The 24,028-nt window shown below is 40.9% G+C and overlaps 1 protein-coding gene across 3 annotated transcripts in view; it reads right to left on the reverse strand.

Moving 5' to 3' along the window:
* Positions 1-24,028, reverse strand: part of PLCL2 (phospholipase C like 2) — a 250,193-nt gene that overhangs the window by 43,781 nt on the left and 182,384 nt on the right. For all 3 annotated transcript variants that reach the window (XM_074312803.1, XM_074312804.1, XM_074312802.1), the window contains one exon: positions 1,598-1,673. In XM_074312803.1, the coding sequence (XP_074168904.1) occupies positions 1,598-1,673 (76 nt within the window). The remainder of the gene's footprint in view (positions 1-1,597; positions 1,674-24,028) is intronic.

A 24,028-nucleotide genomic window follows, 5' to 3' on the forward strand; every position in this document is an offset into this window, starting at 1 on the left:
AATCTGACTAAGGAGAAACACACAGGGAATGCGGAGGGCAGCGGAAAGGCCAGGCTGGATCGGCACTGTCACTTCCTGCCCTTCCTCACTGCTTTCAATAGCTTCCTCATTGCATTCTGCCCACAAAAGTTCTCTGCACACAGCTACGGTATTATATCATTACCTTCAAGCTCAATCTCACTACCATTCTGCCCCAAACCAATGGCTCCCACTGCCTCACAAACCGAGTTCAGACTCCCAAGTAACACACAGTAAGTTCTCAATGCATTTGACCGTGTGTGATTACTTTCATATCTCCTGTTCAATTTGAAGGATCTAGAAGGCAAAAACCAATCTTGCTTATGTTTTGATATTTTGGTATGTAATAGCTCTTACAAATAACTTATGCACAGAAGTTCAAAACATATTTATTAAATGAATGAACTGAATGAATTAATAAATTTCATGCAATATTGGCAGAATGGGTGAGCCAGTTGGTAGGTGACCTTGCATGGGAAATTAAAAGTTTAGATTTGATATAACAGATGCTAGCAAGCTATTGGATGATTTTGTGTAGGGTAGTAACTTGATAAAAATGGTGTTTGGAGTAAGTTGTTTTAGTTGTGGTTATAGGGAATATTATCCCAGCAAAAGAAAGATCACTTTGCTCATAATATTTTGCTAACCAGATGAGTAACACAAGGTGAAGATATTAGTCTGTTGATTACTTACCAATGTGCACATTTCCTTCAATAAATACCAAAAAAAAACCAAAAAAAAAAAAAAACTGTCACAGGGATCCTTTATTTTAAATGAGTTCAGTCTGAGATAGGAGATGATTTTTTTTCAGGGTAGGTAATAGTTTAGTCTCTTGATTTTAAAGAACAGTAACCAAAAACCTTAGAAATTAAGGAAAGATATTCTTATTTATGAATTATAAATATTCTCCATATTAGAATCTTCCAAATAACACTCAAATAAAATTTAAAAACTGAAAAAACAAAAAAACAAACAAAAAAAAACCTCCATTTTGGCTATTCTTATCCCAGTGAAGAATACTTGATTTTTTTGTTTTACCACAGCTAAAATTAATTAGATGTTTACAGAAGTAGAACTTTATAATCTAGTATGACATTTGGATGTTAATGGATTAATCAGCATTTGAAAATATCAGTGCATTAAAATGTATCAAGAGGTTACAAACTGGTGCCCATTCTTTCTAAGAACTCAATCTTTCTCTGCTCAAGCCTCACCCTTTCTACCATGTGCTAGAAAGTAATGGATGACAGGAGGGGGTCTGGCAGCACAGATAACGCTGAGGAAGAGATTAGTGAATAGGTTCTTGGTCTTGGTGGCTCATTAGAAACACCTGAGAGCTTTGAACAGCTATGAATTCTTAGTCACACCCCAGACCAATGTCAATATATTTATAATTCCCCTCCCCCCGGGTGATTTTGCTATCCAGGCTTGAGAACAGTGAATCAGTATTTTCTTTAACCATGGAAAAATAATGTTTATGTCTGATTTTCTTGACATAGCACCAAATAGATGAAACAGTTTAGGAGCAAATATATCATGCTACTAATTTTATTTTAAAGAAAAGAAACTTCTACTTTACCTGCCTTCTGACAATGCACTATCTTTTCATACACAGCATCAGCATTTTCAATCAAGGCCTTGAGGGACTGGATCATCTGCAAAGGGAACACCCAGACACAAGGTTACACGTGACAACAGAACACCGGTCTCCACACAGGTACGAGGCTCCTCTCCTAAAGTCAGGCGGAGGTGATGATGCATAACGCGCTTTTATCTGACTTCCCACCACTCAAGTTGAAATGTGTATGTGAAAAATGATACAATCATGCATCCCCATGGAATAGTTTAAATAAGACTATGATTATTACGTTTTGGGTATAGTTAGGCTTGCACTTCACTGAATTTGGGCCTCGAGCCAGTACTAAACAGTTTGTTTCAGTGTGAAAAGCTACAAATAAATACGTGTACACATCTAACCTATGTTTTATATCATATTTTCAGTCATTCATTATAACATAACCTTTAACTTCATCTTATAGAACGCTCCAACACCTACACACTTTATCCATTTCAGCCACAATGCCTTCATCTGAAGATGAGTTTAACACTTACAATCAGGATCAAAAAACAGCTATTACTGGATGTATCATGAATGAGACCACTCAAACTAGTATTTTTAATGTCCCTATCAGTGATTTTAAATTATTCAAGTTTGAGTTCTTATTCCAAATTGCATGTGCTTGCTTTAAGAGCCAAGCTTGAATAAGAAAAAAGGATCAGGACACATTATTTTATTTATCAAAATGTTGGGAAAAGATCTGTCTCAAATAATATGTTTGGCTCTAAAACTACTATGAAAATAGACTAGCCCGGTTCAGCTCTCATGGCTCAAATGGGTACAATTATAGATGCTTACTTTTGTATTTAAAAGTCCAAATATTTTGCATTATAGTATTATTCATTTATTTTACATGGTGTTGGTTCTAAATAACAAACACCAATCTGTCATTCTTTGTCCCTTTAAATCGGCCTTGCTTTTCTTCATAGTATTTCATCATTAGCTGCCACAGTAATTACTTTTATAAAAACTAAATATATGTAGGTTGGATTATTTGTGTCACTCAAAGAACACCATATTTTGGTCAGTTACTGTCATGCGGGGGACCTTGCTCGCTGCGCCATTTGTCATGCGGGAGATCCTGCTCGCTGCGCCATTTGCGATGCGGGAGACCCTGCTCGCTGCGCCATTTGCGATGCAGGGAGGCCTGCGGGGTCTCTGCTCCCGCTCCCCATCCAAGAACGCAGGATATGGTGAGGCCAAAAAGGAACACCCACGGAGCCATAGGTAGGGGAGTCATACCACTATATTCTCTCTCTGGCGGCACTATACTCTCAATGGAGGCTGGATTCACACTGTCCGCAAACCGCCATCCACATTTGCCAGCCCAGCCACCATCTTCTTGCTAGCCCCCATTCTTTCTCTTTTCTCTCTCTCTCCTAGCGTAGCCACAGCAGTTATATTAGTGGCCAATGGCTCACTGGTTACAGCTGACGGCCAACTAGCCACAGCTGATGGCCATGCAATCACAGTTGGCCATTTACTACCTGAGCCAACACCTTTCTATGTGAGGCCAAGAGCCTGGAAACTACTTTCTGGGGCTCTGCCCCCACAGTTACACTTATTTAAACTAAAGCATAATCAACATGCCTGTCATGCAGGGTCCCTAGTCCTGCTCTCCACATAAGAATGCAGGACATGGTGAGGCCAAAAAGCAACACCAACGGAGCCATAGATAGGGGAGTCATACCGCTATATTCTCTCTGGTGGCTGGGTTGGATACACAGGAAGCAAACATCCGCCAGTACTCCAACAAGGGGTCTTCCTGCCCCCTAGTCTCTCTGGCGGCCGGGCGAGACACACACAGGAAGTAGGATCCACACAATCCACAATCCACCATCTGCTTTTCTGCCTGCCCGCCAACCAATCAAGCAACCAAGCAACCAACCAACGCAGCCACGGCAGTTATATCAGTGGCTAATTGGCTAACTGGTTACAGCTGATGGCCAACCAGTCACAGCTGATGACCATCTACTACCTGAGCCAGCACCTTTCCACGTGAGGCCGAGAGCCTGGAAATTGCTCTCTGGGACTCTGTCCCCACAATGCCTCTTAAGAAGTGCACCAAATTCTTAAAGTGAGTCTCACAGCATTTATCAACTTCCACTGTTCTAAGAAAATTACAGTACACATCCGAAGGATTAAAGGCCAAAGCAGATGTTCATTTATGACTTCTTCATTCATTATTCATGGAAGGTCTACTACAGGCAGCCCCTGAGTAGGATCTGGGGACATAGTGACCCACAGAATATAGCCCATCTTCACGGAGTTCACAGCCCAGTGGTGGGGCTTACACCTTGGCATTCAGTGTTTTCACATTCATTCTTCATAATCTGAGTCCTTCTTGTAAATTAAAACATTCTATTTTACAGTTTGACATATTGAAGAGGCAGTGATAAAAATGAATAGTTAAGCACTCGATTATACTGGCATAAAGTCATTTGTACTGTTACATAATTCGCATACTGAAAAGGTTCATACCGTCATTGGTAACCTTTTTCAGCTTTGATGTCAAGCCAAAGGAGAGATACGAAGAAGCAAGGACTTCTTCAAGCAACGATGGTAGTTGTCACAGCCCAGTATCAAAGAACTGGCCAACCGTGCCCTCATCATTCGAATAGGAAAAAGGAAAAAAGAAATACAAGCAATAAAATGAACTTGGTCGTGAAACCAATGGGCGGGACAGAAGCAATAACAGAAGGAATGGAGAGCAAAGCTGCAGCACTGAGCACAGGCTCAGGCGTGTAGACAACCTGTCGGGAAACGGTGGTCAAAATGGATTCATACTGGGGGTGATGCAGGGGAGGAAAGAGCACATATTTATCCAGGTTCAAATTGTGGCTCTGCTATTCATTCGCCTTGTCATCTGGGACAAGATATTAAACGTCATGGAGCCATAATTTCCCACTTGTAAAATGAGTTTAATAAAAGACACTACCCTGATGATGTTGTGAGAAAATAAACGAGAAGACGCATATGACTGGCTCAATGAAGACGCCTGCGGTGGGTAGAAGTCTCAGTTGACTCCCCATTTATCCAGGGGCCTGGAGGAGCATGTTCAGGTCGCCCAAAATAAGCTGAATGAGGATGCCGTCCCTCCGTATGTTCCCTGGCAATGTTTTAAACACCCATCACTGATTTTAGTTTTACTTGAAAAGCCTGCGACGAAGCTCGGAAAAAACAACAAATGGCACTATTACTCTTGAAAGTATCTTTCAGTATCACCAAAGGTTAAACAGTTCTGCACCTTTTAGCTGTAAAATACAAACATGCAAGGCTTAAGAAACGCACACCCATCTCAAAGGGCTGGAGAGGGAAGCTCACCTGCCTCCTGTGCTCTGTAACACTTGGAGGATCAATCCTTTACTCTTGGGATAATCTTTTCTGAGGCCCTCTAAGTGGTCCCCTGACTAAGTGCTGAGAATGAATAAAAGAGTTGCTGATCCTGGATGGTGAGCAAACACTAATGACAACATGTGGCATTGTCACTGTAGCCCACGTGCTATTGGGTGTGACAAAGTTAAATACTCCTAAGCCACGCAGGTTGGTGGGATCTTTAACGGTGGGTCCTGGCAGTGTCCTGGTGTCCATGTTGATGCCCCATTTGTGGCTTGGGCTTCAATGTGAAAGTTCTCCCGATACTGGGGGTGAATACACCCCCCTCCATTACTTATGAGCAGTATGTAGAATATGAAGGTAGCTAATATACCAGCATGGAAAATGCAAATGTAGTGAAAAGCCATTCCTCTCAGGTTTGTAAGTGAAGAGCAGCAGGTATCTGCAGGCTGCGTTAGAGGGGAATTCGGAGGTAACCAGCCTAGGAGAAGGTAGGCACACAGTAAACAACCAGCAGAACGGACCAGGCAGGAAGAAAACACACTCAGACCTTAGCAGAGATGATTCATGACGCCACACCTGTTATTAAATGTTTTTACCACTTCCTTTGGGAGGAGGAACTGCCAGTTTATATCTTTTTATAGTTTCAGGGTATATATTTATATTTAGGGTGCATATTTAAATTACTGTATGGCAAACAGTGTATAGTTCTTGTCCATAGCATAAGCTCATTAATCCTCAATTCTTGCAGCATTTGCATAAGTTCCTCTTGAGTAAAAGAGCTGTAGGTATTCTTCAGGAAGCTCTCTGCACCCTGGGCTCCTGCAAGCACACGAGGTTGAGGTTCCAGCAGGCTGAGAGGGCTGGCCAGGCCATGGGCCTTCTCGCCTGCCTGCCCATCTGGCTGCTGTCTTGCTTTCTTTCAGCGGACAATTATGACTGAATGTAGAGCACATGGCACTGAGGACACAGCAAGGCCAAGACGGGGGCGCCATTCAATCTAGTGGGGACTATAATCTCTGTCTGGGTCTGCTGTTTTATAACAAGTTGTGATTATGAATAGTACAAGTGTTGGTTGGATGAATCAAAACGAAAGCAATTCAGTGCCTCCTCTGCATCAGGTACATATTTGGTGCTTTCTATTTCATTTAATGTTCACAAAATCCAAGTGAGGCGGGTATGCAGGGTGTTACGTTTTACAGACAGGAACACAGAAGAGCTGAGCGTTAAGCAACTTTCTCAAGGTCATCTCGTATTATGGGCAGAAGGGACTGTAACTAATAAACAATGGAACTTGTATTTCGTTTGACCTCAAAGGCTCTGCTTTTTCCACAGCACCGTGATAGGTCTTGACATATGAGTAGCAATTGCACAGGAAGAAGAAAGATGTACAAACGGAAAGAGAATTGAGTAACTCCTCATGGGTACTACACACAGTGTGGCAGCATCGTTTCAACTACCGACACTGACCCAGAATTGTTTTGTTTAAATAATATTTCTATAAAGTGCTTTGGAAAAACATTTTTTTTTAAATGACAACAATAAACAATTTATTTGGCTCCACTTAACAATTTCACTATTATAGCAGAGAAATCATTTATATTTAATGTGAAACTACTAGAATAAGCATCTCAGACTAAAGCAGACATGTGGGGAGGGACATCAAAAGATGAGTCAAAGGGAAAAACTGCTTTATCTTATTTTCTCTGCATATATTACATTAATATGTCAGTACAATGCAAGGCTCATTAGAGTGGTTGGTTTTATAAGTATTATTTGCATTAATGCAAATACCTCAATATCATCAATCCTCTTTAAATGTACAAGTCTTGGCACAGCAACCAGACATCCTGCTGCCAACCCTAGTAACTTGCTATATGGACACTCATATTGTTTATTAAGTACAAGATGCTTTTATACAGTTGTTGCTAATGGATTTTATATTAATGTCTAGTTACCAGTACCTCCTAAATTTCTGGAACTAATGCATTAGGAAAAACCTATGGATTTAACATAGCCCAGAAACCCATTTCATAAATTTGATCAACTTTAATTTAAGAATTTAATACAGGACTCGAGCAGATGAAAAGCAGGAAGTTTCAACTAAAGGCAAAGTAGATATTAAAATTCATATTTTATTAAGCTGGAAAGAAACCAGAAATGCCTTTTGTAAGAACGCTCTGTTTTGAAAATAACTCCCATGTTAGTATAAGGCAAACTTCTCTGTTTATAGATATGTTATGAAAAGGACTATTATTATATTAATATATTGAATATTACTGGATATCTGTAAACTGCTTCTTTATTCTCGGTTTTGAAATTTGCATATCAATGACGAAAAATTCCGTTTTCAGAATAAACAAATCTATGGTTTTATATAAGAATCTTATGTCTGATTTTGGTGGACAACACACCAAATCTCCTTTCATCCCAAGAACACAGATTTTGATAATTATGAAAGTAATTTTGTCAACAATTTTAAGCCCTTGGGTGAGAGAAATTTAATCGCAACAGTAATGACATCTTCTGAATTCTGCATTGCCCCCCCTTTATCTTGCTTTCGCCCTCAGTTTCAAATAGAAAAGGCTCTCTTCAGAACTTCCTTTGGCCTGTCCCCATCTTAACACATGGGGACTGCTGCTGCTTTGGTTGTAGCTGTTTCTAATGATGTTACGAAGCCTGAGAAGTGTGAAAGTTGTTATAAAAGAACAGCTGGATAGCAAAACAGGTTGGTCCTTTTACACAAGTTCACGTAACAGGTAAATATATTCCCCAATTAAAATAACTGATCATCATTCTCAAACGTGCCAATGGACTTATGACAATGATGCCCCTGACCCCATTGAACACCCCCGAGTCCCAGGTCTGTCTTGGAGATCCATGCTAGGCCTTGGCGGACAGTGAGTGCCCAGGTGGCAGGTGTGGCTTCAGGTACCACCGGGCTCAGGAAGGACCTAGGAGGACTGGACCAAAGCTGGACTTGCCTCTCAGGACTTCAGGGATGAATAACAAAACAGCAAATGTGAATCAAGGATGGAGGTCTTTAAAAGATGAACTAATTCAATCCAGAGCAGTATTCTCCCGCTAATGACAATTATCTTCATGGCAGTCTCTAAAGCTCAGTGTCACTGGAGGATTGCCACCCTTGTGCTACACAGCCCTACAAAGTGAGCTGGCTCACTAGTGCTGAGAATAGGACAGAAACTAAGAATGAAATTTCCTTAGGAATCTGTACGCTTTGGTGCTTTTTTCTGTGATCTTGAAAGTAACATCTCTCTGAGTTAACACTATTTTTTTTTAACACTTTACAATAATTATTACTATGTGGGTGAAAAAAATCTTAAAATCAAATGCAGAAATAGTGAAATTCAGGGGTAACATTTTCTTTCACTACAGCTTCCAAGGACAGCAAAACATCACAACGTTCAAGTATGGCAGATAAACCACTTATAAAGTTATTGTTAGAAAATACAACATAGCATTTAATACTTGAAAATGATATAAAACCACACATTTGGACTGGGGTGTGAAAGTGTTATCACTGTGGGGGTCTTTGCCCAGCTGCGCACTACAATGAAAGCTAGCCCCCTCTCCATCTCACACGGGGAGGTTGTGGCCACGTGCTGCTCTGTGGGGGTGGGCAGAGAGCTGGGTACCATCCGGGGACCTGCCAGGGCATCAACAGCTGCCGTCATCATCCTTTCCAGCAAGGTCACTATGAAAACACTCTCTTAAATAATGAATTGTTTCCAGAGTCACTTGTCCTAGTTTCTTCATGAAATCTCACTTCCGCTTCCATATTTTTCACAATGCAAATTATAGAAAATGATAAGGAAAGAAACCTACATAATAGAAAAAGTATAAAAAGAACCTAAAGCTCTGCCAGATCAAAAAGCACGACTGAACTGTAAACAAACATGGAGAGAGGAGAGTATTTTATTTGGATACTACCACATACTCCCAACCGCGTTGCAGGCGTGATGGGGAGGGGACAGGGTATCAATAAGCGTAAAGTACTGTTAAGCTCTACAGGCATTTCCAGCAGGTTAGAGGGAGGTAGGGAAATGTGGATAGACGGGCCCGAGGGGATGGGTTACAGAATTATGATTGTAAGCAGAGATTCTCTGTGATCAAAGTGGAATTTGAGAAGTATGAACAAAGGGTGATGGAAAAATGGGGGTGGGGGACCTGAAAGTGGGGCCTGAAGTCAGCAGGGAGCCACTGCTGTAGGAGAGACACAGGACACCCCGAGGAGCTGGTAAAAGATGGGATTGAGAGCTTATGTAGGGGAGGACAGAGCAGGACTTAGGGATGGGAAGCTGTGGCCACAGAAGGAAGAGCCAAAGACAGAGAGAGTACACTGGAGAGATAAGAAAAACTGCAACACACCCAACAGCTGTAAAGCATTTCATAATTTACAAAGTGTCTGTAATACGTTAACTGATTCAGGATGTGGAGTTCCACCTTAGTTAGCTGAGCTGAGCTGAGTTTCAACAGGGCAGCCTTGAGAAAAATCTGCAGCAGCAACCAGAAACTGTGTGACACCTGGGTGCTGGCCTCGGAAAGTTGGGGATTTTCTGCAGCCAGGTAGCAGCTGAGATGAAAGAAGGTCTACCTCTCTGAGAGAGGAATTCTAAGACCGCTGAGATTCACACATCACAGTGGTGTTCCAGAATCACTCCAATGAATAAGGAGAGAGGACTAGTGACACAGAAGGAGGGGTAAGAGGGGCAGGGACGGGAGAAGAATATTAAACATTTACAGATGTGTGAGTGGGGTTCCAGGAAGGAGATGAGTCTCCGGTATGCGGAGCTCTGGATTTGGTCATTGTGGAGCATGTCACTGCAGTACCGACAGTTCTGCCACCACACGACATATGTCTTCCTAAATATCAATGCGCTACACAAAACTGTGCCATAACAAAACACAAGGCTTGGGAGGAAAATGGGGTTAGGGACACGACTTTCAAAAATTTTGCAGAGACATTTAGAAAAAGGCAGGAACTGAATAAAAGTGATAGCACAGTTCTGCATATGTTAAATAGCAATGGATGTGGCACTTGACCTTGAAAAACACCTGATGTTTGCGTGTGGAAATTGGTGTCAGAAGTGTTGCAGCTTGTGAGTTACTGTGAAGTGGTAGGAGAGTGATCTGAAATCTGATGAAAAGCTGTCACCTAAGATGTGGTTGGGAGCAGCTCATAACACACTCAGGGAACCAAAGTAGATGGTAGGTGTTTGAGGTGTGTGTGTGTGTGTGTGTGTGTGTGTATGTGTGTATATTCTGTTGACCAAGGTGAAGTTTTCTGTGTTCACCAGTGTTTCTTGTGGTCAAAACTGTGCATAGCAAACACAAAATACATCTTCTGCTAAAATTGTGCACTAACGTATCAATCATGCGAATTCAAATAAATTTGCATTTTTAAAACAAATGTAGCAGAACTGAGTATAAAGGAAGAGTATTTCAAAAGCTTTCTGAATTTTTTTTTCAAGTCTCCTATGCAATTATATTGTGAAGTATAAACTCTCCGTTTCTATCATATTCAACGTAAGCATGGTTTTGGCATCATATAAGCCTGTCTGAACACTGTATTTGACTATTTTAACAATCATTTCTTGCCAAAGAATAGATGCCAAGTACTATATGAATCTGGAGAGAATGAGTTATGAGTGACCCAGGGTCCACATTCAGGAAGCCAAGAATTCTCTAACTTTTCAATATTGTCTAACTTTTCATAAAGTTCACTTAGGAGCTAGGGTGGTACGTACCTAAGTGAAGAACGTGGCTCTCCTGTTGCATAATTTTTTATCTAAACACTGATGCCATCTGAATCTCTGATGCACTAAATTTCAGATCAAATCCTGTACAGTAACATCACATCTCAGCTATAGGTGTCTAGTTGATTTTTCACATGATAAAAAGTCTCCTCTACCACATTCAATGTCTCCACCTATAACTCCTCACTCTAAATTAATACATAATCATATTCACACACTTAGAAAGGTCTGCATTTCACATATTAAACTTTAAGTTTAATTAGACTGCAATTTCCGAGGTGAATCACCATGTAAAGATAAGATAAAGATGTTATGCTTATTATACACAGAGTTATATATTAATAAGTTTCTCCTGTTCTCACCTAAATGACCATTTGGATTCAGTATAACACTCACCAAAATAAATAGTATGCAATCAAAACACCAGATTGCCCTAGGTTCTTACTCTTTCGGTTGTTTCGGCAACCAGTGCACACTGGATGGACCGAAAGCTTACACTTGTGGGTTATTTCTGAGCAGCATTTCCAGTGTCAGCCACTAGAAGTCCTTAGTAGTACACATTTGTTAGGCTGGAGGAGGGAGAAAGGAGCAGAGATGCGAGAAAACACTACAAAGAGGAAATCAGGGGTGGGGAAGAGTACTATGTAGAGGAATAAAAAAACAAAACAAAAGACAAAATCACAGAGGCAGAGCGCAGAGGAATTAAAATAGTGAATGTACCATGGTGATTTATCTTATCCAAAGATAAATTTTTAAATCAGGTAAGAAATTTTTATTTTATGCAGACAACTGAATAAACTATAAAGCCATAACCAAACCCTTATTCACTCATATTTCTAGATTAAATGGGATTTAGCATTACTAGAAGTCTCCATATGTTCCCAAACATATTTAAATTGAGCAAAGGCTGGAAAAGCTCCATTGTGCAAAACAGCTGGGGGAAAACAAAAAGCCTCTGGAAAAATCAGGGACACCTATATAACAAAGGATTAGTTGGGAAGTCAATGTACAGATTTAAAATTGTTCATTTTACTATCAATTGTTGGCAAAGTTTTCAAACTTCTGAACAGCTTTAGTTTCACAAAGTACACAGAATTTTTAAAAGGTGAGTAGAATTTTGGTTTTGATTTTGTTTGTTTCCGGTCCTGTACAATACAATACTCAGAGAAAACAAAAATTACTGAAAATTGAGCAAAATAACAGAACCTAAACTAGCCTAAAAAGGAACTCCATTGGAATTGTAACACTGTCCAGAAAAACTATGTAATAACTCCTATCGGTTCATGTAACAATGTATCATTCCACGCTCTTCTGTGTGGAGAGGATGTATATAGTACGTTCACATGCGCTTTAATAATCTTGTTCTTTCTCCATTTGATGATCAACCTCTATGATCAGAAGTCTCCATGGTGTGCTATGTATCGTTTTCGATATGATCACTGGGGGAAGCTGCATGCAACATTCTCATATTAAGCAAGCTACTTGACAGGGCATACACAAACCCCATCCTCTCTGGTGCCTTCAGCCGATTCGGCCTCGTAACACCGTAAAACTCTTTTCTTATATATATAAACTATTATATATTATAATATATAAACATATATTATTTATATATATTTATAATATATAATATATATAATGTATATATTTATATTTATAATAATATATAAAAATATACTTATATATAAACTATTATATATAAATTTATTATTATAAACTATAATAATGATGTGCTTACATGACATCCTCATGCCATCTCAGACAGCAAGAGATTTAAGTGCACCTTTGTGCTCAGTTACCCTCTACAGTTCCGAGAGTAGGAACGGATATGAGTAAGTAAGGGACTTGGCAACTTGGGAAGGAACTTTCACCTCGGCCTGCAGGTGGCCAGGCGCAGGCCAGTGGGGGTGTAGTCTGCAGCCAGCCACTCACTTCTGCCTCCAGTAAATGCCTGGTAAGAGGGAAAGAAGGGCCAAGGCACCAACTGTGACTCTGCAGGGCTTGGAAGTTTTAAAGACAGTGAGTTCAGAAGCTACATCTTGGGTGGAAAGGAGTGTCTCCAAAGAACTGATGTGAAGGGCTTAAAACCTGGCCTGAATCATCCCTGCAGGGAGAAAGGGGAATCTGAACTCGTTAAACCCAAATGATTCAGTGAGCAAGCTACTAGCCGAGAGTAGAGTAGGAAGTTCTGGATGCTGCATTAACTCCTTCAAGTCACCAAAGGCCATTTAGAGTTATGACATGCCTGTTTAAAACCATTCTTACTAAAGTAATTAAATTTCAAAAGCTACAATTAGAATTAAACACAGTATCACTTTTATTACTGTGTATTTCTATCAAGCCTTTTCTCCAAGGGGATCAAGGTGATTTAGAAACTCCTAATTAACGGAAGGTAATTCAATCATACTCTTACTTTATGGCATCATTAGTTTCTCTTAGGTCTGTGACACCTAAGCATAGATGTTAGTTGAGAGAAAAGCAATCGGAGACTTCAGTGTAATGAAAAGCAAGATTTTTGAGCAGAGTGAGGGTCCACTGTATCCCAGGAATGACAGCTAGAAGACAAGAATGCATTTGAACAGCTTTTACCGTATAAACCCAGTCATTCTTCCTGAGATTGAATGCATCTCACCAGCTACTACAGCATTTACTGTATAAACCCAGGCATTCTTGCTGAGGTTGACCACACAGCTCTCGTGTTTCTGTGTCTTCCCCTTTCACAGTAGAGCAATAACTAGCCTAGCAAGGTGGTGGGAAACCTTACCTTCTGCTTTTCACTTTATAATTTAAAACTGACTTTTATGAAAGAGAGTTCCCATGCTCTCCAAACTGCAAAGCTGCCCCTCTGAGGTTTGAAGTGATGGGAAAATACACACATATAAAGGTCTTCAAGCTCCAAGAGCTGCCTATTTCTAACCTTTGAACACTAATAATGACATGATAATGACTACCATTTATGGAGAAATTATCATGTTCTGGGCTGTTTACATGTAATCTCATACTCACTAAGGTGGTGATGTTATGCCTGTTTTACAGATAAGAAAATGGACTTGCATCCAGTCACAGAGGAAGCACCAGAGTTAGTGACTCTGTCATCATCAGGGTCACCTTCTTTGCTATCATCGCCTGCTGAAAAAAATCCCACTCAGCTACTTCCTAGGGAATAGGAAGGTTCCTCCTCCTTCCCCCAATTTCTGGTCGCAATGTCTCTGTATAAGAACAATCTTGTGCACATGTATTCACACTCCATGCACAGCTGCCCAGATGGTCTGTGTGAATTCACAACTGTATTTATTGAGATGTGCCCTTGGAAAAACACACCAGGGCATAGCTTCTGTTGGGTGCCAGTTGCCCTGGGAGTTAGCTCAGGATGGCAGGTGAGATGACAATTTCCCAAGGTGGGGTAGGAGCTGGCAGATACTGTGTGTGTGTGTGTGTGTGTGTGTGTGTGTCAAGGTTTCTTCCCCCAGGAGCACAGGAGAGTGGTATGGCTCCCCCCCAGGGCCAGTGAGTGTCAGAGATGAATCGGGCATGACAACTGAGAGAAGGTGGCTACCGGGCATTTGGGGATTTTTATGCTTGGCCCACCAGGGGCCCATGATGTATGCGTGTGCTTTGGAAAGTAATGAAATCAGACATGTGCACGAGGGGTGTTCCCCTCTAAGGGTGGCTGCACTGAATCTGGCTCCTCTCCTGGCCAGCTGAACAACTAAGAGCCTGCCCTCTCCCTCCTCCTCTCCCCTCCACTCCTCAACCTGCTGTACTTACTTCTTAGGACATATCAGTTTGTAAGTCGGAATTTCAGACAATGCAAAGAATCCTCTGGCAAAGGGTAGGGGAGACTTGAGGGCTTAAACAAGAAGTAAACGATCTAGGGCGCTGGGACCCTCAAGCCCTCCTTCCTCCCACCTGTTCAAGGCCCAGCTCCTTCTGCCTCTGGCCTCACCCTCCCCACAAGCACCTGGAGCTGTCCAGGTACCTCAGGTGTCCTCCTCTTCCTGGACTAGCAAGCCACCATTCACTGCCTTAGGACACGGGTGCTACCACCTGGTACAAAGACAGGAAGAGCAGCCACTCCACCCTCCACCCTCTCAGCAGGTCCCAGACCTGACCTTCCCATGGACGGTTATTTGTGATACTATAAATCGGTCAACTTCAGGGAAATACAGGTACTCTGGGACAGAGATATCGGGTAGAAAGGACATCTGATATGTGTGTCGTGGAGATCAAGGTCATTTTCATTCATTCATTCATCATTCATTCATCCATAAACATATTTGGAGTGCCTGCTCTGGGGTGAGAACACAGTGGTGACCAGGACACACACTGTCCCTGCTACCCTGGAGCTCAGATTCAGGGGAGGGGGGAGAGAGGTACCTTCCAAAAAGGAATCAAATCAATGCATGCATGATTACAGGTTGTAGGGAGGCTAAGAAGGAGAGGGATAGCATAAAGAGCAGCAGGGTGTGGGAATCAGCAGGGCTTCGGAGCAGCTTTCCTGTCCCCCTGATGGGAGAGTGCTTCAGGTTTGGTCTCCACCTTCAGCACCCTTTCTAATCCCTCTCCTTATGAGACAGCTTTAAATAGAATGTGGTTAGCATGGCCTGGATTTTACAATCTGAGAGAAAGCCCTCCTCCCTCTTTGGGAGGGGGAAAGGAAACGGGGTTTTTAGAGAAGATGTGGAGCGTGATTACCAACTCCACCCAATTCCCCTTTCTCTACCCAATCTTTACCCTCCCCTAACAAGAACTGCTTGATCTGACTGAGAAAAGCAGCACCAACCACTTAACTGGATTCTTTGGTGCGTTCCTAACGCCTCCTAACCAACCAGCACAATTCTGACCTTACGTCTCACTCAGTGTACGTGAAGTTAAGTTAGTTACAAATTTTATTGGATTATGTAACACAAAACTCAGGTCGAGCGTCACCATTTTCTACTGACAGTGCTACTTGCCTCATGAGCACTGTAAGAAATCAGAGCAAACTTGAGTTTTCATGGCTTTCATGGCTTTCTTCTCCACGTCTCGTGTCTTTGGGTTCCTGACCAGCAAATGCTAACAAGTAGCATTACTGCTTTTTCCAGGCACTCAAGCAATGATAGCCCTCTCCTCCTACCGGGTTAATAAGTAGAGTGATGTTCTTATGAGTCAAAATTCAAAATACACTGAGTACATTACTAAAAGAAAGAAAAACCTTTCAAATCACAATTTAAGCTGACAAAAGTGAATCTGCAAGCCAGTGCATCAAATAAAATAACCTAAGGACTTCTCTCCCCATCTTCCTTTTGAGGGGTTGCCAAGCTTTTTCCGTAAAGGGGAGGACAGTACATATTTTAGGCTTTTAAGCTTAGACTTAGTTTCCGTTGCAAATCCTCAGCTCTGCAGTTGTTGTGAGAAAGCAGTTACAGAGACTATGTAATGGATAGGGGTGTGCTCTAATAAAACTTCGTTTATGGACACTGAGGTGTGAATTTCATATGAATTTCACATGTCATGAAATATGAAATACTGTTTTCAATTTTTTTCAATCATTTAACATGTAAAAACCATTCTTAGCTTGCAGACCATAGGCCCTCATTTCCCAATTGCCGCTCTAACATGTTACATGACGCATCAACTCAAACAGCCATTTGTATTCACAAAGATAGATGTTTGCTTTTGACACCAGATAACTGATTAAAAAACTAAAATTATCTTGGGCCATATAATGACGTAAATGATGGTATAACTCCTCCATTTGATCACTGTGGGGACAGAGTCCCAGAGTCCTCTGTTTCCTGGCTCTCGGCCTCACGTGGAAAGGTGCTGGCTCAGGTAGTAGATGGCCATCCGTTGTAATCAGGTGGCCATCCGCTGTGGCTGGGTGGCCATCAGCTGTTACCGGTTGGCCATTAGCCACTGATATACCTGTCGTGGCTACACTGGGGGGTTGGTTGGTTGGCAGAGAAGCAGACGGCGGATTGCGACTAGCAAGTGGGGTTAGCAAGCATGGATGGCAGATTGCGGATCATGTGGCTCCTATTTCCTGTGTCTCGCCCGGCTGCCAGAGAGACTGGGGTGCAGGAAGACCCCTCGTTGGGGTACTGGCGGACGTTTGCTTTTGTGTCTCGACTAGCCGCCAGCGAGAATGTAGTGGTATGACTCCCCTATCTATGGCTCCGTGGGTGTTCCTTTTTGGCCTCACCATGTCCTGCGTTCTTATGTGGGGAGCGGGAGCTGAGACCCTGCATTACACTCACTCTCCAGTGTAGAAGTGCAATAATTATAAAGAAAACTAGTATGAGCAACACTGATTTCAAAGAAAGTACTTGAATTAAAGATTTGTACAAGTAGATAAAGGATCGCCTATATAAAATCTCCATATAAAAATCTACTGATTTGACTAATACTAAATATAGTAGGGAAATAAATATTTTAAATTACTTAACATGTTATTTTTAAGTTTGTAGAGTTAAACTTAACTCTTAACACATCATATCGTCCACCCACTGAGTTTACTGTGAGAGTAATTTTCTTATGGCTCAGAATTTGAAATGCCCTAATTAAGTTAGAAAAGACTTTAAAACCATTATTAAGTGTTGTTTTTATTCCTGGTGAATTCGTGTGGTGGTAAAATCAGATTTCTGGTATCAAAGGTGGTTATTTTAGTGGGGTGAGTGGCATTAATTATTTCGCAACAGTCTGGGGGAATATAAGTGAGCAGAAGGAAAACTAGTGGCTGTTAAAATAGAGAAACAAGTGACAGTTCCTGCAGTCGTCAGTGAGAGCAGAGCATGTGCAGAGAGGGAAGTCACCCCCCAGGCGGGAGATGAGGGTACACCTCCTCACCTGTGCGAAAACGAGAAACAATGAACTCACAGGCAGTGCTGAATTATTGTAGTCTTGTGAAGATGAGGCCAAATTTACCATAACAAAATAGGTTTCAAAGCTTCTGTACTGCCAAATGTTATTTATAGGATTACATCTAGCTGTGGAGAAGAACCACTGCCTCATTATTCAATAGGCTGTGGAAAAATACTTAAGTGTTTTTTGTTTTTTGTTTTCCTACTTCATGACTAGCGACATAACAGACAGGAAAAAAAGTCAGAAATCAGTATATCCTACTGCCCAAGAAAAAATGCCAAAAGGTGGCTCAAGTAAGTGTCTACAATGACATTTTCTCAAAGATAATTCTGAAATATATGACTTTTCATATAATCTGGTTATTTTAATAGCTTCATTTTATGAAGTTGATTCCATCCAAATTATCCTATTTCTTAGAGAGTTGTCTTCCAAAATGCGATTGTACAACCAAAGAGTATGTGTCCATGAAAACAGAGGAGCTCAGCATTCCATTTACACACAAATCTATATACTACCACTAACAATTTTATACACATATCTAATGCAATTTCAATCTTTTCAATTCAACTCCAAATTGGACTTGCAACACTGCTGAATTTCTAAATGGAAAAGCATATGCCATTCTAAACTACACAAGAATGGATGGCAATAGATCAAGTTAATCTGTGATGAATGAATCTTGCATTTATAAAGTCAGGGAATGGTATCGAGAACATCACCATCTAAACAATAAAATTATATTATCATTGCAACTTACATGCTTCCTAAACTCTAACTTGAACAACAACGGGACACAATGAAATATTAAATGATTTCATCCTTTTGATGAATCTTTAACAAAAAAAATATTTCTGAAAAGAAATCCACATGTGTGATTCTTACTGGTTAATTATAGCCAGCAGTGTTAATTATAGCCAGCACTCAGGCAAAATATCTCCACTTCACTAGCCGGAGAACATTCTGAAACCCACATGGAGTCAGATATCAGGGCTAAGCTCAATGAAGGCTCAGATGCCAAAGACAGTCACCATCCAGGTGGAATGTAGAACCACTGCGGGCTTCCCAACCCCAACTCCCCACCTGATGAGAGATGGCCACTGTTAGGAAAACTAATTAAGTTAAATGGTGAAGGCGCATTTCCTGGCTCCTCCAAAGGCTGCAGCCCAGACAGGAATTGGTGTTCCAAAATGGAGCCTCCTACTTGGGGAGCTCCAAGGTTTTATCTCCGGGTTTGCAAGCTCACAGCGATGGAAACGAATACATTGATTTCTCTTTCAAAGTAGCCAGCACATGCTGTCACAACTCCCTCTGTGCCAACAGCACAGGCTGGAGGGTCAAGGAGAGACTCGGCTTCCCTCTGCGTCCAAGGTGAGAGTGAGCCAGGCCCCCAAACACAAGGGAGAAGCCGGTTGCGTGCATTAGTGAGCTATGAAATCCATGTTCTAGGTCAGCAAGTCTTCCTCTTTGTGAATCTGAAAGCATTTGGAACTCAAGCTGCATAAAGACATACAAATTATCACACACTGAAAGCCAATTAGGCTCTTTGTTTCTTTGATCACTGCTTTTCTGTTTGAAAAGGATTTCCATAAAAGAGGACCATCACATCCACAAAACTGATGTAGGAATTACATTCTGCGGACACGACAAAAATAATGACAAACTTTAAGATGGCAGAAGATTCTGCAGGCTGTAAAAACTTTTTAAAGGGCTGCATGGTATTAATTGTGTGTGATGCATGTTTCAAGAGAAAAATAAAAAATTTTGATTCTAGGAAACTTCAATTGCTGGAGGAAAATATGCATGAGGTGCATGTCCTTCACATTACCCCTCCCCCTCCTTTTCTCTCTCCTGGCAATTATTAGGCTTAACATAAATTCTTCATCGATCCAAACACACCAAAGAGATGCCACTGATCCAAGATGCTCTACGAAGAATGTTATTTCCCTAAAAATAGTCCAGGTAATAGACAGCAATTCGGCTCTATCCCTCTTGATGATCAGAATATAATCCCTTTAGCTGATCTAGTTCTCCAAGTTGTCATATCATACTTCCCACTCTCCCTCCTGGCTCCTCTCTGAAACATGCAGGTCTTTCTCCACGTGACAGTTCAGGAAGTTTGCTTTCCAGCAATCCAGAAGACGCGCTGCAGTGGGGACAGGATGCTGTAGTCTCGGGGGCTACAGCAGTCACAGGTACAGTGGGGAGAGTGCAAAGCTATTTTTTCCCCCACATATGTGGCCATATTTTATAAATCATTTTGCTCTGGGGGCTTTCCACTTATTCAAACAGTGAGTTTCAGAGCCTGGGTGAAGAGCAGCTATCTTATAAAAACAAAGACACTTCTCAGATTTAAAGGTCAAATTAGACTTTTTTTTTTTTCAGGTTCCCACCAAAACAACAGGCTTGAAAGTCAGGATTTGTCAAGGAGAAACTATTTTTGAAATTAGCCTGGTGCTTCATCCCCTGGGGTAGAGAAGACTGCCCCTGGTCCACCTACCAAGGCCGGGACCCCAGGTGTGCAGCTCTAGGATGGAAGGAGGAAAGGGGCAGTGGAGCAAAGGCTGGAAGTCCTCCCCTCGCAGTCCCGAGTGAGTGGAGATGGAGCTAGGAAATCCCTCCACTGCGTGGACCAACCTCAAGGTGAATGGGGAGTGAGGGGGCGGGGATGGTGAGCTTTACTAAGGACACAGAAAGAAGACCTCTGCCACAGGCCGCTCGGCAACCAGTGGCCACTCTGTAGAGGAGCAGAGGGAAGGAGAGAAAGTCTGAGAGACTGAGCATTTCACCTAAAGAACTGAGCATTTACAGCACAAAATGTATAATGCAAATTAATGCAATGGGGCAAGTTGACCAAACTGAACTACAATTTAGGAACACCCACCTCTCCCTCAGGGACACAGGAAAGCTACATTCCCTTTGCCATCTGAGTTGAGTGTGAAGTCGGAACTCAAACTCTGCCACATGGGCAGGTGGTGAACGCGGAGCTGAACTAGGATGACGGTCACAGAAAGGGAGAGACAGCCAGCACTGCCTCCTCTGCTCAATTAAGGTTTATTTATTCAAAGTCTAATGGAGACAAAAAGTTAGTAAATAAACTAGGACAAGGAAGCCAAATGCTTCCTCGCAACTTTGAAAAGCCTCCAGTGAAAATTATGACTGACCAGAAGAACTGTGTATATTATTTATAGAGCAAGTACAGAATTTTAAAAATGTATACGGTCCTTTGCTTTTTTGTTGTTGTTGTTTATTTATTTATTTATTTTTTTAATTTCCTCTAGGGGTCCTTGACAGAAAGAAGAACTTAGCAGACAACTCAAGGAGGTACCCTGGCCTACTGCAGAAACATAAATAAAATACTTCAAGAAGGGACAAGATAGATATATCAAGTGAATTTTGAAGGAATTATACAAGGGCAAATTCCAGTGTTCAATGTGGAATTTGATGGGAACACAGGAAGTAATCCTCTGTTCTTGAATAGGAAGAAAAAAGACGACAGTACATACTTCGATGATCTTAGTTTATCAAGGTGTAGTCATGTTCTTTTGCACAAAGCATCGGTTTAGAGGTTCCCTGCCTTTTCTGGAGCTTTTAGGTTTATATTTTACACATATTTTCTACCAGATTCAGGGAAATAAAGGTTTGAAAAATAAGCAATCTTGCTCTGCTGCTTTAGAAAGCAATAGACTCTAAACAGAGATGTACCGTAAAACAGTAGAAATCCCACCAAACAAATGGCCCCAAACCACTGCACCATAACCGTTCCCCAGGGGGCTTTGGTTCAAATGAAATCTATACAAAAACTAAAGTGGCGCCAATAGTAGGCTCCCATTTCTCATTTATCAATATGTTTGAAAAGCGCCTAGTTATTATTTCCTAGTTTACTTAGAAATTTTAAATCAGACTATTACTACGTCAGATGATACAGTGGCTTGATTAAAACCATTGATCATTTCTTGTTTGAAGACACCATCTAATATGTTAATTCCCATTAAGGTCTTCATTTCTGTCCTCCCAGAGAGCTTGGAGCTGGGTATCAAATTAAATTGATAAAAATTGCTATATGATGAAGACTCTTTCAAGGGGATTGCCAGCCCCTAAAATGCTCCTCTTTCCCCAACTGTTCATAGCTTAGTATCTCCGTGTGTATTAGTGTGTGTATGTGTGTGTGTGTGTGTGTGTGTGTGCATGTAAGAACACACTACATATGTGGTTTTCAGTCATTTCTGTGGAGACATGTAAATCTAGAAAAGTGGATCAGAAATAAAGTCTTACAATCACCACCAAGGCACACCCTGAAAGACTATGTTCCAAAAGTTTCCAAATCTTTCTGCATCTGATGACTGCATGCCAGCCTGCTACATCTGACACCATCGTCACAGTCTAGCTTTTAAACATTTCCTTTCCCTGTCCACTGTCTTGGCAGCCATTCTCAAGTGGCTCAGCTGTACGGTTTTGATGACTCCAGAGAAGCTGCTTTTGGAAACATCATTGGCTGGACCTCTGCTGTCATTGAATGAAACTACAGCCTTTGGGTTTCTGCTCTTCCCTTCTTCCCTTCATCTATCTGTCTGTCTGTCTGTCTACCTACCTACCTACCTACCTATCTATCACATATCTTAGATCAGTCTTATTCCAAAGCATAATATTCTAGCTGGCCTTTCCATTATAGTTACAAAAGTTGAGGAATTTGACACCTCCAATTAAAAGATTTTAATGTCAAGTTCTGAGACAGGAGACTGACAAAAGGAGCCACAAAGGAGATGGGGAATCAATAGTAACCTTATTACAGATCATCTCTGGTTTGGTCCAGACAGGCAGACTTCATTAATTATGAAGTGTGATTTATCTCTTCACTGCATTAAGCATTGTCAAGACAAAACACACGAAACCATACCAACAACATAGAGTGTTCCTGATGTTTCATTCGATTACCCACATGTCTGTTGGTAAGGAAAAAACCCTTCAGTTCACACTATGTTATTTAAAGAACCTTGTTTTATTTAAGAGATATTTCAAGTGATGAGTTAGAAGGGACTATTCCGTAACCTATATAAACAACATTCAAAGAAATCAAATAACATCCTCCTTGACAAGACAAAGCATCTTGTTCCTTTCAACTCCAAAAAATACAGTTCTCTACTGGATAAATGGGTTTCCCAGAGTATGCTTTCTTCACTCAACGTGAAGGCAATTAAAATCAAGATTTGTGTGAAGTTGTAAGATATGGCAAGAAATTAATTTCAAATAGAAAGCAGAGACAAAGGAACTGTACGGATAAGAATAAATTCCAGTATAATCTTTGAACAAGTGGCGGCTGCCAGAGAGTCCACCGCCATGCAGATGGACAACCAGACTGTCTCTAACATTTTCTTTACTGTTCCTTCTTCTTTCTTTTGCATTCCCTATGACTGCATCTTCAATTTCATTACAATGACGGGAGCATAGTCCATATTACAGAAAAACTGTAAAATCCAAGAAAACACTAGCTGGTCTTTTTCAAAAACTCTTGTGATAAGAACACTTAACATGAGCTCTACCCTCTTAACAAATTTTAAGTGCGCAATACACTCCCGTTGACTATGGGTACAATGCTGTACACAGACCTCTAGAGTGTATTCACCTTACTTTATGCCCACTGAGTAACAACTCCCTACTCCCCTCTCCCCCAGCCCCTGCTAACTACCATTCCAGTCTTTGATTTTATGAATTTGATTGTTTTAGATACTTTATCTGAGTGGAGTCAGACAGTACTTCTCTTTCTGTGTCTGACTTATTTCACTTAGAATACTGTCCTCAAAGTCCAATGAAAAATCTTTTAAAGAGAACTTTCTTTTTATGTCACACTTAACAAAATATTTACATTTCTAATGTGTTCTCACTATAGAGGAAGAATGTTGACTCCTAGGTCTCTATGTTAGTATAGAGCTCATAAAAATTTTTAAATTTAACACTGAAACAGACGGTAAATCTGAAACTAATGAAGACAGCTAGAGATGAAATACTGCTTTCCTTAACATTAAAAGACTTGTACAAATAACTTTAATTTAAAAAGATGATGAATTTGACACATATATTGATAGAAGATGGGGAAACACAGTGCTGAAATGTCAGAGCAGATCCATTCTTAGGAGTATTGTGTATTATAAAGAATACCCAGTCATTCAGTAGAATCTTTTAAACTCAGGCGACATAATCCTTATTTTCTCCCACCAGCCTTCAATTACACGAGAGAACAAGCTGGATCTTGATAGTTGATTGTTAACAGTGGATGCATTCAAGTTTACATAAATTTAAAGTAAAATATTTCATTTTCTGTTTTCTGAAGAAATAATATAAAAGATACGTTCAGAATCTTGTAACCAGATTTCTTTGAGTGGCATTTGATCTATTAATTACAGTCTTCCTTACTTTAAGCTCATTGACTCTGCCTTTTCAT

This window comes from Rhinolophus sinicus, linkage group LG10, assembly GCF_036562045.2.
Source record: "Rhinolophus sinicus isolate RSC01 linkage group LG10, ASM3656204v1, whole genome shotgun sequence".
In the NCBI taxonomy this organism is placed as follows: domain Eukaryota; kingdom Metazoa; phylum Chordata; class Mammalia; order Chiroptera; family Rhinolophidae; genus Rhinolophus; species Rhinolophus sinicus.